The sequence below is a fragment of the Ammospiza nelsoni genome, chromosome 1 (genome assembly GCF_027579445.1).
Source record: "Ammospiza nelsoni isolate bAmmNel1 chromosome 1, bAmmNel1.pri, whole genome shotgun sequence".
Classification (NCBI taxonomy): domain Eukaryota; kingdom Metazoa; phylum Chordata; class Aves; order Passeriformes; family Passerellidae; genus Ammospiza; species Ammospiza nelsoni.
The window spans coordinates 82,910,333-82,926,324 of NC_080633.1; the positions used below are offsets into that span (position 1 = coordinate 82,910,333).

The window sequence follows — 15,992 nt, forward strand, 5'->3', positions numbered from 1 at the left end:
AATTTGTGTTATCTTAATGGTTTTTGTTATCTTAATTCTGAGGATAAAACTAACTTTCACACAGAAAAAAATCTCTGCTGAACTCCAGTATCTAAGTACAAGAATGTCAGCATCAATTGATGGTGACTTTTCAAACTTTTCTACTTTAACATCAGTGCTTCCAATTGTTAAATTTGAACTTTCTTTGTATCTGAAAGTAATAATTGAAAAAAATTATAGTATAGAATTGCTGAGACTACTTAGCAATGCCCATGCTGAGAACAGCATGTATTGCTGAGAACTCCCTTTGTTTTCAAAGTGTCTGGAAAACAGGTACAGGTTTATGTAGCTTCTGTACTAAAATGCCTTGCAATAATTCCAATTTTTCTTTGCTTACAAGATTTTTGAACAATATCATCTGACCCTGCTAATATATTTCAGCAAGGAAGAACTTATTGGGCTGAATCTCTACACTTCTTCAAATAATTTTTTTCTGGTATCATTAAGGCAAAAAAAAAGGAACTTTATCAGTTAGAACAGGCCTGGAAAACAACAGAAATTTCAGGAAACAATATATCATTCAGACAATGTGATTAATCAATAAGAGGGATTATTTCCATTGCTCTTCCTAAAATTACAAGACACTGATGGCCCTAGCCAGAAGAACAATGTGAGTTATGTTAAGAGTGCAACTTTAAAAATTAAGTTCTAGGTAGTTTTTTCCACTTGTCAAACAGAAGCACAACAGAGTGATGTATTTCTTACCAGTCTGTTAATGCACAGCTCTGAGTTCTGGAGGGGGAAGACCCCTGTTTATTTGGCACATCTGCCCTTCCCACCTTATTTGTTAAGCCAGTGAGAGTCCTGAAAGGAAAACTTGTGAAAAAACCCTAAAAATTTTTAAGCCATTGAGTAGATATTCCTTGGAAAACATGAAAAAATACACTGTTGAATATTAATAATTCTCTGTGTGAATAACAGATTTGCTGAACTTCATTTCACTCTTGAGCAGTCCAGATCCAGCCCATATGTAGTACTACTGCAGCAGTTCAGTACTGCTGAAAATCTGGGAAATCCCTGGAAGCAGAACTGGAGGGGTGAGATTAATCATTAAAACCACTCTTAAAAGCAGACTTAGGCAGGTTTATTTTGCTGATTCCATCATACACTTTTATTGTGTTATGTCTCCTTTGCAATTTTCTGAATAAAATGGAGAATGAGATTAAAGAAAGAATCAGTTGTTGAAAGCATGCAAGGAGGATAAAACATCAGATCTCAGCAGCATTAGAGAGTATCACAATGTTTATTCTAAGTGGAGCTTGCAGAATATGGTTCAGTGTTTATCATTTTCTGACTAGAAATAATAGGTATTTGTAGTATGAGAGGTGACTAATGTATTACCTTTTCATCTGAACATGTTAAATCTGATATGACAGCACAGCATGATAATGAGTAATAACTTATTTTGAATCTTCAGGACATTAAAAATGTATCCTGTGTTGTCTTTCCACACACAAAACCCTACTTCAGCATTTAATAAGATGAATGCTGTCTTTCGGAGTGGGATCAAGGAACTGGTGCGAGAACTAATTGTGACAGCTATGTTGTAGATGAAAGACAGTGTTTCAAGAGCTGTCACACTTCTCCTTCAGATGCCAGTTGAGGTTGGAACATCTTCACTGAAAACTTCTTATTTACAGAAAGCCAGTGAATCAGATTTTCTATAGTTCTATTGTTGTTCTTTTCATTTTGCATTCAAACACAACTCTATATTTTACCAATATCGATGCTTCAAAGAATGCAATCAAGAGAAACAAAATTCAGATTTTTTACATGCTTGTTTTCTCTCAGAGTTGAAGAAGACACCAAAGTTCAAACCCCAAGAACTTGCTGACAGAAATTACATTCACCTAAGCTTGGAGAAGGGGGATTTTGCTATACAGACACAAGCTTTTACTTTACGTGCTTATTAATGCTCCTAATGTTGACAAAAAGGACCAAAGTACTTCTAAAACAAGTACTGTAACACCAAAATTTTTAATTTCATGGTGGTATCTGTAAATCTAAGCCAGGAATTTTGAATCATACAAAATGCATCCAGGTGAAAAGTCTACTCAACTTCTACCTCATGCAAGTGACTGGACAAAAACTAGAATCCTGAATAAAGAAATAACAGCAAAAACTAAAGTCAGCATTACGTTTTTAATTCCACCACATAATTAACAGTGTTAATTATCCTTTACAATAGGTCATGTTAAAATGGCCATATGGTTCACTTCAGCTGCGTCATTCAAAGGAAAGAACACGTCAGTATTCCAGGCTGACCTGGAACAGAGGCTGGACAGAGTTAAGAAGGAATAAAGTAGGTATTTATTAAAAGGCCTTCAAAGGATACACCTTGGGCAGTACAAGAGCCTGGCCACAGCTCTTCCCAAGATGGACCCGAGATGGATGCGAGATGGATGATTGGTTTATAAGTTTTGGTCCATTGACATACTGGGGTTAATTATCCAATTACAGCTTCAAGTTATGAAGTCCCATCTTCCCAATTTGCTCTCCTCAATTTGCCATTGTTTACACTTTTTGTGCCCCAAGCTGTGACTAAGTCCTTGGCTCTCGGGGTGGAAAAGGATTGTTTTGTCTAACTAAACTGTGGAGAGAATTTGGTAACAGGCTATATAAAGTTCAGAGTCACACACTAGGGCAGTGCAGAATCTGAAAAATATGAAAACTTAAGGCATCATTTCCCCACCATAGAGGCTTGACAAAGCCTTTACCTTGTCACGTCTCTATTCTAAATGTCTGTTAATAATGGGTAATTAATAATAGATACATTCTAACAACAGTGATTATCTAACAGTAAATACAAATATGCCTTTAGGCAGTCAGAGTTCAGTCCTGGCACTTCCTGTGCTGCTTTCCTCACTCAAGAAAACATACAATCACTGTGTTATCTGCTACTTTAAGATGTTCTCAGTCCCTCCCATCAAGGTTTTAATTTTTCTCAGGAAATATTTAAGGGCCACTAGTTTTGAGAAGAATCAAACCTGAATGACATTTTAAGAACAATGCTCAGGGCACTGAATTAGAGGAAGGATTTCCAAATGCTGCATTCTACATTGGCCAAGTCTTGACCTCCAAGTGAGATCGTACCATCCAAAATCTGTCTCACACAACAGGAGCTCTGATCTGAGCCTATATTCCAGTATTAGCACATCACAGGTATCAGCTCTCAGGTAATACATGTACAGTACAGACCACTAAAAACAATCTGGATGCTTTCTGTTTTCCTGCCTTTTTAATAATGATAGGAAAAATTGTTTTTACACTTGGAAGCACAGTTGGGTATTTGAAATTAACTTACAATCTCATCATGGGCAAAAAACACTAAAGGGCAGCATTGTTAGATTTAAAGAATTATTAAAAGAGAATTTTTGGCAAATTAGACATAAAGAATGTGGCTTTCACCAAGTTAGGAAATTCTTCAGGTGGCTTCAATCATGTAACTAATGTTGTAAACATGTAACTCAGGAGGCTGAGTGAGAAGGATTTTTGTTAATGGCATCAGTACACTTAGAACAATTCCTGAAGTCTGAACATGGTACTTAACTAAGTGGTGATGAATTTGCTGTTGTAGTGCCTCTGCTAGAGACTCATCAGAATGACTTTTAGGATTGATGAGCCTCCTTCATGGACCCTGTTGTAGGTGCCAAAGTGCCTCTTTAGGTTTTCCTTGCCTAAACATCCCTGTTTTAATCTTCATTTACAGGCAAAGCCTTACTATTGAAGAAATGAATCTTTCATCTATATCTGCATTAAAAGACACTTATTTCAAAGGTAAAATTCCAGATTGAAAATAATTTCCAAGTAGTGCTGGTGCTAACATTCCTCTCCTTACAGAGCTTTTAAATATCTTATGTGTACGCTTTAGTTATGACGCTACCTAAGTACCAATGCCAATTACTTTAGAATGAAATACAAACCCCTGCGGAAAAAAGGTAAAGAACACTCTGTATGCAGTGATGTGGTGTAAATTATGTGCCCTCTTCTAGCAGGAATAGGGCTCATGTACTGGCTGCCCTTTGTCAGAGACTTCAGTAACCTCAAATCAGACCATCTTTCTCGACTGTGAAGCCAATTATTTTCTGCTGTCTATTCTGTTGGTAGTGTGTTCTTCTAATTCCATTATTCAATTGGGCATCTAAGAGAGACTATAAACATGTCCAAATGAGACGACATTAATTCTATCTTCTCTGTTAAGTAGTCAAGTTTGCAAGGTATAAATATATGCAAAAAAAAATTCATAATAATAAAATGTTACTGGCACAAAGACAATGTCACATCAATTAAGTGCAAGTATGTCCCAGGTAATGCAAGCAGATTTTTGAGACAGTGCATAAAGAACAACGCATAAATAACATCTGCTTGAGATTAATACTTCTTTGGTCAGCTACCTCAGCTACTTCAAAGATCTTTCTGCTGCATGCTTAGTGTGGTTTTTTCCCACTGAATGCATTACATTTTCCAAGGTATCATTTAGGTACCAGATGATTGCTTCCTTGCATTCACAGCGGGAGGTAAAACACATCTAACACTTACCAGGTCTGAGGCATTTCTCATGCATTCTATGAACTCATCTGTACTTCAAGAAGATAAAGGGACACAGAAAAAAAATGAGCTAAAGGACAATCACCGTCCTCTATCCCTCTATCTGGGAAAGAAACTCTTCAAGGAAAAATCAAAGAAAATATTCAAAATTAATTAAAAAGAAAGGCCTACATTTAAAATATGAAAAAATAAGATAAGAATTATCTTTATAACAAAAAATACTCACACTCTTTAAGATTGAGTATCTCTGAATACTGTGACTATGAAAAAAAACCAAAACATATTAAAAAATTAATAGGCACAAAAAATAATTAGAATATAGATGGTATAAATTCCTTTCAAGTTTCAGGATATATGCCATTTTAGCTAGGATTGAGCAAGGTTTAATGCCTATGGGCAAATGACTGTTTCCGTGAGAACTGTCAGCTATCCCTGCCCTTGGCCTGTTCGCCCATGACCAGCAGGGGATGCCACAAAGACAGGCTCTGGAAGTCTGTAACCTCCTTATTTGTGCTGCTACGGTGCTGCATCATTTGATGGAAAGATTCCTATTCTTCTCTAATGGCTGAATTATCACTTCACCCCAGACTGAGCTGGGCCATGCTGCAGTGCTGCTGAACAGCAGAATCAATTAATAAACTCAGAGTGAAACAGTGAGCATAAATCTATTCTTACAATATTGCAATTAAATTCCATAAAAGCTAGTAATTTTAGCATTACAGTCTGGATTGAGTTTTTTTGTTTTGCCAATGAAATGAAAATAAAACAGAGAAAATTGTTCAGTGTTGGTTTTTGGGGGACTTACTCTGTGGTGGTTACAGCCATTTGGAATAGGTGAAGACTGAGAATGCAGAGTGTCAAAAGTACTAAGACAAGCACATATAACACAGTGATATCCAAGTGTCCTAAACTGAACTTAGATTTTGCTGTCTCTACTGGCATTTCAGGTCCCACTCTAAATCTTGTAAGAATCCTGTAAACATTTGACTGCTACTGCAGTTCTGGAGCTCAGGTTGTTGGTGAGGCCTGACCCTGGCTGGGCTCCTTGGGAACACCAGACAGAGCAAGAGTAAGCCCAAAATGCTGGGCAGAGGGAGGAGGAGGAAACACAAAAGGAGAAACAGAAGAGGAAACCCCAAGGCTGGAGGAGCAGCCCCTCCATGCTGGAGCAGATGACCATACTGCAGCTCATGGAAGACCTGTGCTGGAGCAGCTGATGTTCCTGAAGGAACTGCAGCCTATGGAGTCCTTAAAATTGAGTAGGGCGGAATTGGAAAAGGAAGGAGCAGCAGAGAGGAATGTCTATTCACCAACCACTCTCCCCTACTTGTACTGGCTGACAGAAGGTAGAGGACTCTGGAGAAGAGGAGTGAAGGTAAATTTGGGAAAGGGAGGTGTAATGGTGTGGCTTTAATGTTTGGTTTTGTTTCTTACAACACCAATCTATCCTAATTGGCAATAAATGTCAGCAATTATCCCCAAGTTCAGTCTTCATTTTCTCTGAAAATAACTGGTCAGTGATCTCCCTGCCTTACCTCAAGCCATGAGCTTTCTTATTGTATTGTCCTACCCCATCCTTCTGAGCGAGGCAGAGTGAGTGAGCAGCTGGCTGAGTGCCTGGTAGTTAACTCACCCCATTTCATCTCTCAGGATCAGACAGGCACAAAACATTCTCAGGTTTTTTGGTGCATTTTTAGCTGAGAGATATTTGGTGATTTTAAACTCTGTAATTGCGTGCAAGGGCATGTACACACAAGCAAGTCTACATTTACTACATGCTTTCTACAAGGGAATCCAAAATGTACTTCTTTAGAAAAAGAGGAGTGAAAAACCCCAAACAAACCCAAACCTATTCAGCCTTAGGATGATAAAGCCTGATTACTGTAACAGTTGCACTGTTGCGTGAAAATTCAGATATCACTATTCGTTTCTTTGAAATTTTAGACTTTTTCTTTTAAAACAAAACCATTTACAGTGATGGGTCAGATAGTGCAATAAATATGCTACCAAAATATAACATAGGGTGTCGCTGTGGTTAAAGCTGCAAAACAATGCTTGGATTTTGACACAAAGGAAGAAATCTTAGGGAGAGAACAAGGGAATGGCAAACCTATTGCTTGTTCTGTTAGCTGTTTCCCACCTTGTGGAGAAGACCTAGGTTCTTGTCACCTTAAGAACTACATCCATGCACACGAAAAAAGACAACACTGCATCAACTATGGTCATAACTTTCTAAAATCTTCTTAGCAGCATAGTTTCTGTATTAGAGCAGCTGAACTCACAAAGACATGGACATAAATAACTCCTCTTCAAGTTGGTTATGTTAGAATATGACAACTGGCAAGTCATCAGAAATGAAATGATAGGTCTCCATTTCTATTTACAGTGTTTACAATACTTATGTGATGTGGGCAAAAAGGCATTGAAAATAGGTGTAAGATATAACTCAAATGGCACAAATCTACAACTCTGACTTGGGATATTTCTTAGCCATCCCTTTAAATGTAGAAAAACGTATTTGTATTTCTCCTAAGTAATACTATGAATAAAAGCCTCAGGAGAATGTATTTGCCAGCACTTCTTGATTTCATTAGCACCTCTTTTTCCTACAGGAAAAGGCTGGCTTTTCCTTGAAAGATTTTTTTAAAATTTGCTTATTCAAGAGTAGTACTCTAACTTCATCATTTTACTCTCAGTTTACTGTCAATAACAAACAGAAGTCAAGTATTACATGAGAACTAATTTTTGCGGTTAAGTAATAGCAATACCTCTAAGACCTCACTCTAATGATTAAAAATATTTAAGAATATCGTTGCACTATATTTCAGATTAATTCCTGAGCAGTGGCAGCGTCCCTAACTTAATGGAAAGGTAACTGAAATGTATATTAATTATATTTTATTTTAAAAAATGCCCTGGTTAATTACAAGCCTCATAAGAGAGACAAATTATAAAAACCTGCTTCCTCTGTTTTTTTCTTTAACTACCTTGTCATACAGTTTTACTGCATACTGAAGTAATTGTCTTTTCAATGTGCTTTTTTATAAAGATCTTCCAGTTTTCTCTATGTGAACTTTTGCAAAGACAGAGAAGAAGTGGGGATGCCATATGCAGATTGCATTCACTTTGTTACAAATCCTGAAACTCCTTATCCTTATAAATGGAGTTCTATGTTGGATCTATTTGAGAACTGAAAGGAGAGACATGCTGAAAGGCAAAATGGTTTGCTCAAATAGCGAATTAAATTCTTAAATTCAGCTTAATATTACATACACTTGTAGGTTTTATAAAACACCTGGAGCACTCAGTGACAAAACTGGAAATTTACTAAAACATTTTTATATTTCAAATTAAATTGTTATGGTGAAATATTCTTTAAAGTTAGAAAATGGTCTTATACAATACTTAAACAAATACACAGTCCTGCAAATTAAAGCAATCATAAGATGAGTCACCTCCTGTAAGCACAATAGCAAAAAAAATTTTAAAAAGGCAATCTATCAAACAATAATGAAAACCTCTCAGATGATCCAGTTTCATATGAGAAAAAGAATATTAGTCTCAATACAGACAATTACTGCATTGGCATTTTCTGTTTTTCAGATAAATCAGGACATTTTACAGAAAACCAACATGGACAAAACAATGTCCACAGAAGCCTGAGCATGCAATTCTTTCTTCCTTTAACTGGTACTCTGCAAAGGCAGAGTGACTTGGCAGAATCAGAACATGTTATTTCAAAGAAACCATTAACTAATGCATTAGATTTCCTTGAATACCTACCAAAAGCTGTCCAGCAAAACAGATAAACAAAATGAAGGAAAGAAAGAGAAATGCAGCTCCAAATGAAATTCCAAGAATAGATGTTCTAGAGGAAAGGAAAACAGGTATTAATTTCTTGGTTATACATTTGTAACTTGACATTTCTTTGTCTATAATACTGATGATATGAAAAAGTACTATGTGCAAGCTGCAGGTTCCAAACACCAATACCATGGAAAACCAATTCAAACCCTCACCCTAATGGCAGGCATTTCCCCATTTTGGCATTTCTGTATTGCCATTTTCTCAATTCAGGAATGCTTGAATTAAATTACCTCTTACTTGCAAAGTTATTAACATGAGAAGCTAATAACTTCCACATGTATAACAACAGAGTACATTAGGAGAAGCAATGCCTTGTTTTGTTTTAACTTTAGGAAGCCTGCATTAAAGACGATCCTAACTGCTCTAGTTTTTTGTCATTGATTTTATAATAATAATAGAGCCTAATAGACATACAAAATAAACTTGCTGGTGGTGTACATTCACCCCTAAAAGGCAGAAAACTGCACAGGTCAGTGATGTTCATTTTCAGTGTCTTGCAGGAGAAGCTGTGATGCTGATCACCCTTACTCAGTGCTACCATTCATCCTTTTCTTGTGTGTTATAAATAGGAAGGTCTAGCCAAAGCAGCATCCCTGGATACTCAGTAAACAGGGATTCAGTAACAATCTGTGCACTCCTTCATTCATTCCTTCATTCATTTGTTCTGCAAATGTGGAAATCTCTCTATAGCAATACCACAGCAGAGCATAATTGCTCCACCAGGCACCATGTAAGAGCTTCTCAGCACATCTGCCTAGGGAAAGATCCAGTGGAACCTAATTATGTTTAATGAATGCCAAGAGAAGACCAGAAGCTCTGTAACAGATCTTGTTTAGGCATGGGGCCTAGATGCACTCATGAAGTCCCTCACCTGAGTACCTGCTTTCAGGTTTAACCCCAGATTTGACACTTTTACAGAATTAAAAAATATTTCTCAGCTCCTTTGAGCCTCAGCAAACATCTTACCTTATCAGACATTATATGCCAGAAATATTAAGAAACATTTTGATCTGTTTTAAAAATAGTGTTATACAAAATATTTTCAGAAAAGAACAAAAAAGCATTAACATCACCAACCAATCTGATGTCATTAAAAGCATTTTTGGAGAGTAATTGATGAGCTTCCCTTCCAAACATTCAGAGAACTTGTTACATATTAAGTATTAATCATCAGATTTTGGCCTGCATCAGCACAGCTGATGAAAAACAAACAACTGGGAATTCATAACATATATTAATAATAATGAAATAATATTTCTTTTAAAAGTCATTTGAATATCACTATTGTTTATGAATACATGTTCTCCAAGATTTTCTCATTGAGACTGAGACAGTAAGCAGTACATCAGAGTATTAAAACTAGTATTCTACTCTCAGGAAATGAAAAATCTCATAAGCACCAGAAGAGATGAAAGAAAAGAGAAAAAAAAAACAACTAGGAAACTAAAAACGGAAACAGTTAGGAAAGAAACAGGTTTATTTTTTACATATGCATAAACACTTCCAATCTTATATGTCCTTAATTAACATTCAAAGAACCTTTCCTACATTTCAAAATATAACTATTCTTTCTTTGACATGAAGAATAGAAGAAATGGGCCTCCACATCTTAAAAAATGGCTCAACACAAGAATAGCCTTATCAGTCAAGTTTGGAGTGCATCTTTTTAGCAGAAGAAATGAAGATGTTTGAGAAACGGGAGAGCAAAGGAAATAAAATTAACATGGCATAAAGAGAGCTTATGCAAAGAGTACTTAATCTCCCGGGCAACAGGCAAGAACAAAAGGTCTTTGTAGCAGCTTCACATAATCAATGATGTTATTGAGGGAGTACAAGAATTACACAGCAAGGTGAACAGGACAAAGAGAAAAAGACTGAAGGTAATAAAAAGTGGTATCTTAGAATCCAGATTTGAGTGGTGAAAACAGAGCAAAACCCCTATAGTATTTTTGCTCCCCACACCCTGTTCTTTTCTGGGAACAGCAAGACTTCTGTTTCACTTAAGCTAAGACAAAACAGTTTTATGCTGCTCCTAGAAGGAAAGAAGCGGGCTGAAAATGCTATGAAGAGAAGCAAAATGCTAAAAATTAAGTGTCACCATAAACAAGTCTCATTTGAGGCAATGACCATAGGAAAGCCATAATATGATTTCTTTTTTGTCACTTAAACATTACAAAATCAGTACAATTCTTTACAGTAAACTAACCTTATTTTTGTTTTGTAGAGTTGACAAATGCTTGCATTGACATATTTGGGCAAAATATTTAGTCAGAGGAGCTCCTGAAATTGCCTAAGCCAGGTAAGTTTTTACCTGCCACTTCTATGCTTCAAGGAATGGCCTCATTCTGCTCTCTGCTACAGTCCCCCACCAGAAACCCAAACAGGATAACCCTTGACCATCAGCTACAGAGAGACAGTTTAAAAGTGAGGCAACAATATGAGAACTTTTCAAGCTCCAGGTAGTTCCATGTCAAAATAATTTATGATCTTTGCTAAACTTGCATTTTTCTGGTTTCATTAGGAAATACCTGCTTTGGACAATTCATTTTTATCCGTGGTACAAGATTGGAAAAAAATTATGTTTATGTATATCTCAGTAACTATTTAACTGAAAACCAGAAATTTATTGGTGAAGATAAAGATATTGAAAAATGCAGAAAGATATTGAAAAATGCAGGAAGATATTGAAAAATGCAGAAAGATATTGAAAAATGCAGAAAGATATTGAAAAATGCAGAAAGATATTGAAAAATGCAGAAAGATATTGAAAAATGCAGAAAGATATTGAAAAATGCAGAAAGATATTGAAAAATGCAGAAAGATATTGAAAAATGCAGGAAGATATTGAAAAATGCAGAAAAGAATGTGTTTCTTTCCTACAATTTTGTAACTTTCAGGAAAATATGTGACTTTTAGCACATATCCTTTAATGCAGAGCATTTCCATAGCTTGTAGATAATTGTTATCCACGTTCTGAACAACAGGACTGCAAATTCTCTTGAGGTGATAAAATCAAATGAAGCCACTGCAACTGACAATTATACAAGCCAATACTGAATTCAGACTTTTTTGGTATGTAATAGTAGCTATTTATTTCTTAAAGGCATTGATACTTTCACTAAGCCATCAAAAGATTCAATATCTATGGAGACTGTGTGGCAGTTTCAACGTTAAAACAGTATCAGTTCAGTTTTATAATTCCACTTGAATTGTTGGTGTTTGTTTGTTTTAATACAGCAGAAAAAGAGTTAGTAATAATGCTTTCCTTTCACTTATACCATCTTATATCTTCCGTGCCTGCTTTCGGACAAACTTTCTGAGTACTCCCTCTCCTATGAAGAAATTCAGTTGTGCCTGATCAAAAATGCAATATGAAGGCCTCCTGACCATGACTGTTAGTTTGGCATGACTCAGGAACAAAGGACACAGTTTTTTGGCCTCAGAGTGAAGATTTGGGAAGAATCTTAAATGTAGCCTAAATACAATCTCTTACTTGAATACTACAAGAAATACCTCCTGTTCAACAGAAATATACTTTGATCAATTCACCAGTCTGTATTTCAAACAACCAACACTACCAATTCCATACTAGTAGAAATTCTGTTTGCTTAAATAGAGTGTAGGGTTGCTGTGAATTAATAGGCATACTTCTCTCACTTGGTAAGCCAAGAATTCTAGAGAGCTACCACAGGCCTGTTCCAAGGAAATGTAATGATAAAGATTTTTCTTTCATTTAATGTCAACGAAGACCTACTCCTCATCATATATTTCACCCCAAGATATTGTTTTCTTGATTAAATTTATAATTATCACTTTGTGTAAAGCTTATTATTAAAACAGCACATCACTTTACTAACCCCAAGAAAATTAAGACATTAATAAATTTTTCCAGCCTTGAAAAAAATGTCTGGTGATCTTGAAAATATTACTTAATACTTGCAACTTGCTGGATGTTATCCATCATCAAATATCTCCAAATCTACTTTTAAGTAGCAGACTGTGTGCCTGCACAGAAATCAATGATATTACACTATTGCAAAACCAGGTTAATGGAATCCTAAATCAATAAAACCCATTGACAGATTTAGTCCATCTTCCTGTCTTCATTAGAACACCATTTAAAAATCCTGGAGAACTTTTGGAAGAAAACAAAAAGGGTAGATCGAATTTTAGAAGGAAATAACATTTGCAGCATCAGAGTATGTTCAATTTAAGTTGCATTTGTGATGACTACATACATTGGTGGTTTTTCAGCTTTTGTTGTTGTTGTTTTCAACTTGCAATGCTCCTAATTTTCTAGAAAAGATGCAGGTGACTATATAATACCTTGCCTTTCTGGGTTCCATTTTTGCATCTATTAAAATAATCCACAGATCACCTGAAGCTGAATACAATTAGTGTTGGTAATACCTGATTTTACACTTTTGCTTTTACAACTTGATATGCAGGCCTATAAAACGATCATAAGACACAACATTTTGGTAATGAAAATGACAAAGCATTTATAAGTGTCTTTTGCTCTGATGTTAGAAATATCAGAAATAACAGCAAGTTGGAGGATATTTTCCTTAGCTGAATACAGCTCCCTAGATTTCACTGATATTCTGATCGATTTTAATGAAATAAAGAATTAGTTTAAGCAACATAGTAAGGATAGAGCAAAATGAACGCCTGACCACATGTAAGAGAGATGATAAATCTAGATTAATTTTTATTACTAAAATAAAAACAAAAAAATCATACTGCTGGCTGGGAGCAGTTAGATCCACCTTTGGCTTTTGGGATGTGGCAAAACATGAGTTTTGAACTAATTATTTTACTTATCAAAATACAGTATGAGCTTGTAAAATAAAATTTTCTGTGTCTTAATTTCCTATTTTTAATAATACCCAAAGTCACACTCAAACAGGTACAGGATACTGCTGAATTCTTGGAAGAGTGTCCCTTGCTTTGTGCCTCCATTTGAGAAATTTGCAGGGAAACTGCTGCTGTAACATCTGAATAGAAATCCATAAAACTTTATACTTGTTATAAGTCTGCACTATAGAAAGTCAATTTATAATTCCCTAGCACTTCCTTCTAGCTTTGAACTAAAATGTGAGTAAATACTACAGAACAAGACCAATCACACAACTGTGGTTATAAATAATAATCTTGAAAGTACTCTACAGGAGAAAGGACTATGAGTTAAGAATTACTATATGACAGGGAATATGAAGTTGTTTGCTTTAGAAAGAATTGCTATAAAACAAAACCAACTTTTCACTTTGTAAACAATCAGCCACAAAATTTTTAAGAAATCTAATAAAACATCCTATATTGGAATTGTCTTCCACTTTTCAGCCTTTTGACAAAAAGTACAAATATAAATTATCTTATAATGCATAAATTCAGATAAAAAGATTTATTCCAGAAATGGATTTTAATATTCCAAAATTAATTTTATAAATGTAGCCATTATGGTTATTAATGCTCTGTTTTCATACTCTGTATAGCAGTATTATCATAGTCATAAGTTAAATACAGTGATTTATCACAGTGCCAAGTCTGTAATCCATTTTGTCTCACTCTAATGCCCAACTGTCACACTTATTTTTAAATGTAATGAGAGAAACTAAAAGGAATGAAGAAATTTTACTAATGTTTGGCATCACACTATCAACAGTGTTTAAAATTAGAAAGAAGCCTAACTTTGAAAATTGGCTGAAATCCCCAGTCTTTTCTGTTCAATTTAATTTCCATGAACTGACATATGCAAACTAACAATTCCAATTTTTTTAACTTATATTTCTTTTTTTACACTAATGAGAAAATATACATAGGAACAAGTACACATTAAATATCACTTACTTTGGCAATACGAGAATCTGTACAACAAAAATGCAGAAGAATATGAGACAGGCACAAGTCACATAGTACTTGAATGCAGGCAGAGTAGTTGCTCGATACTAAAAAAAAAAATAAAAGCAAATATTGAAAACAAAATTGCCAAAGCAGATAAAATACATTCCAACTGAATTATCAGCTTAAAGATGCACAAATGTATGGGCAGTTCTTAGCAACAGTCAATTTCCTGTTCTTCAGTGACTTCACATCCACTCACACAGGGCTAGGGGTTATCAGACATGGCATTAATACTTTCGCTTATTGAAGAACAGTTATGTCAAATGGTTTGGCCTTGTTCCTCCACTGAACTCAATATCCCAAACTCAATATAAAAAGTTTAATTAACAAAAAAATTCCTCTCCCAAAAAGAAAAAAAACCCAAACCCACAAAAATGAAAAAGTTTAACCATAAGTTAAAATATTTTTAGGAATGACCGAGCATACTTCAGATTCCAAAATTCTTTGTGATTAATTCCTCAAACTGATTTTCGATTATTGATAAATACTGAATGGGCTGAAACAGTTACAAAAAATGCAATAATAATTTACACAGGAAACTTCTGAGCACAAAAAGTAGCAAAGTGTAAACTGTGCTACAGAGCATACCTAGGAAGCACACTGATATTTACTGAACCTATATTATTACTTCAATTAAAATATTTTATATCTTCGTTAAAAGGCTTCATATGTCCACTACTAATGTTATGTTACTACTAAACACTTGATATTCTTAGGAGAGAGTCAATTTGATCTGTTTTGTCATGAGAAAAATCTATTTATCTCTAATTAGTCTGTCTAGAGACATGGGAATTAAGCAATGAAATATTTATCAGAGTTGCTCTGCTATTTGAGATAGATATATCTAGGTTGAAACCAATTAAGTACTCAAAGGGAAATGATCTAAGTAGCTATTAAAGTTACTTACTCTATACTAGGTTGCTTTGGTTCTTTCTTTTCAAAAGATAAAAGTTCAAGATTTAATTACTAAGAAAAAAAATACCAAAGATTATTTTCACAAAGTGCTGGAGATGCAAACTTCAGAAAATGGAAAGTGCGTGAGCTGTGCCTTCCAACTACAAACACACAGCTGTATCTCTGTGCTTAATTCCAAGTTCTGCCTATGAAACCAGTGCACCAAACTTTACATGAATATGTAGAAACTCACTTTGGTAACACAACAGTTTTTTTTAATTTTGAATTGTATAAAAAAATTAAAATCAATTCTTATCACTTATCTAACTGGATTACAAGGCACAAGTATGTCTTTGCTTGATGGGTACCTCTGCAGCAAGTTCTGCTCTTCCACCTGTTGAGTATGCTTGTAGTGGTCCTGTTCAACAATTTTGAACCTTGAGCTGCTATTAAAATATCACAGAATTCCAATCTACATTTAAATTTGTTTCAGTGTTTCACACTTCTCCAGGCATTTCCTAATGAAGGCAGCCAATTCACTCCTTAGGCTAAACAATTGTTTTGCTTTATTATTTTTCTGTACTTTCAGGTCCCATAAGGCCAGAAAAGCTTCTGTTTAAATCAAAAGCAGACTTCTTACTAAGTTCCTTAAAGAAAATACTGGACTCTTGAGTCATTAAAAGGTGACAAAAGAAGATATTAAAAAGATGGATCCAAGAATAACAATTAGCTCTTTGCCA

The 15,992-nt window shown here is 35.1% G+C and overlaps 1 protein-coding gene across 1 annotated transcript in view; it reads right to left on the bottom strand.

Moving 5' to 3' along the window:
• Positions 1–15,992, bottom strand: part of ADCY2 (adenylate cyclase 2) — a 205,765-nt gene that overhangs the window by 39,602 nt on the left and 150,171 nt on the right. The window contains exons 14-15 of the mRNA XM_059477068.1: positions 14,305–14,402; positions 8,371–8,455 (exon numbers count right to left, since the gene is read on the bottom strand). Coding sequence (XP_059333051.1) covers positions 8,371–8,455; positions 14,305–14,402 — 183 coding nt within the window. The remainder of the gene's footprint in view (positions 1–8,370; positions 8,456–14,304; positions 14,403–15,992) is intronic.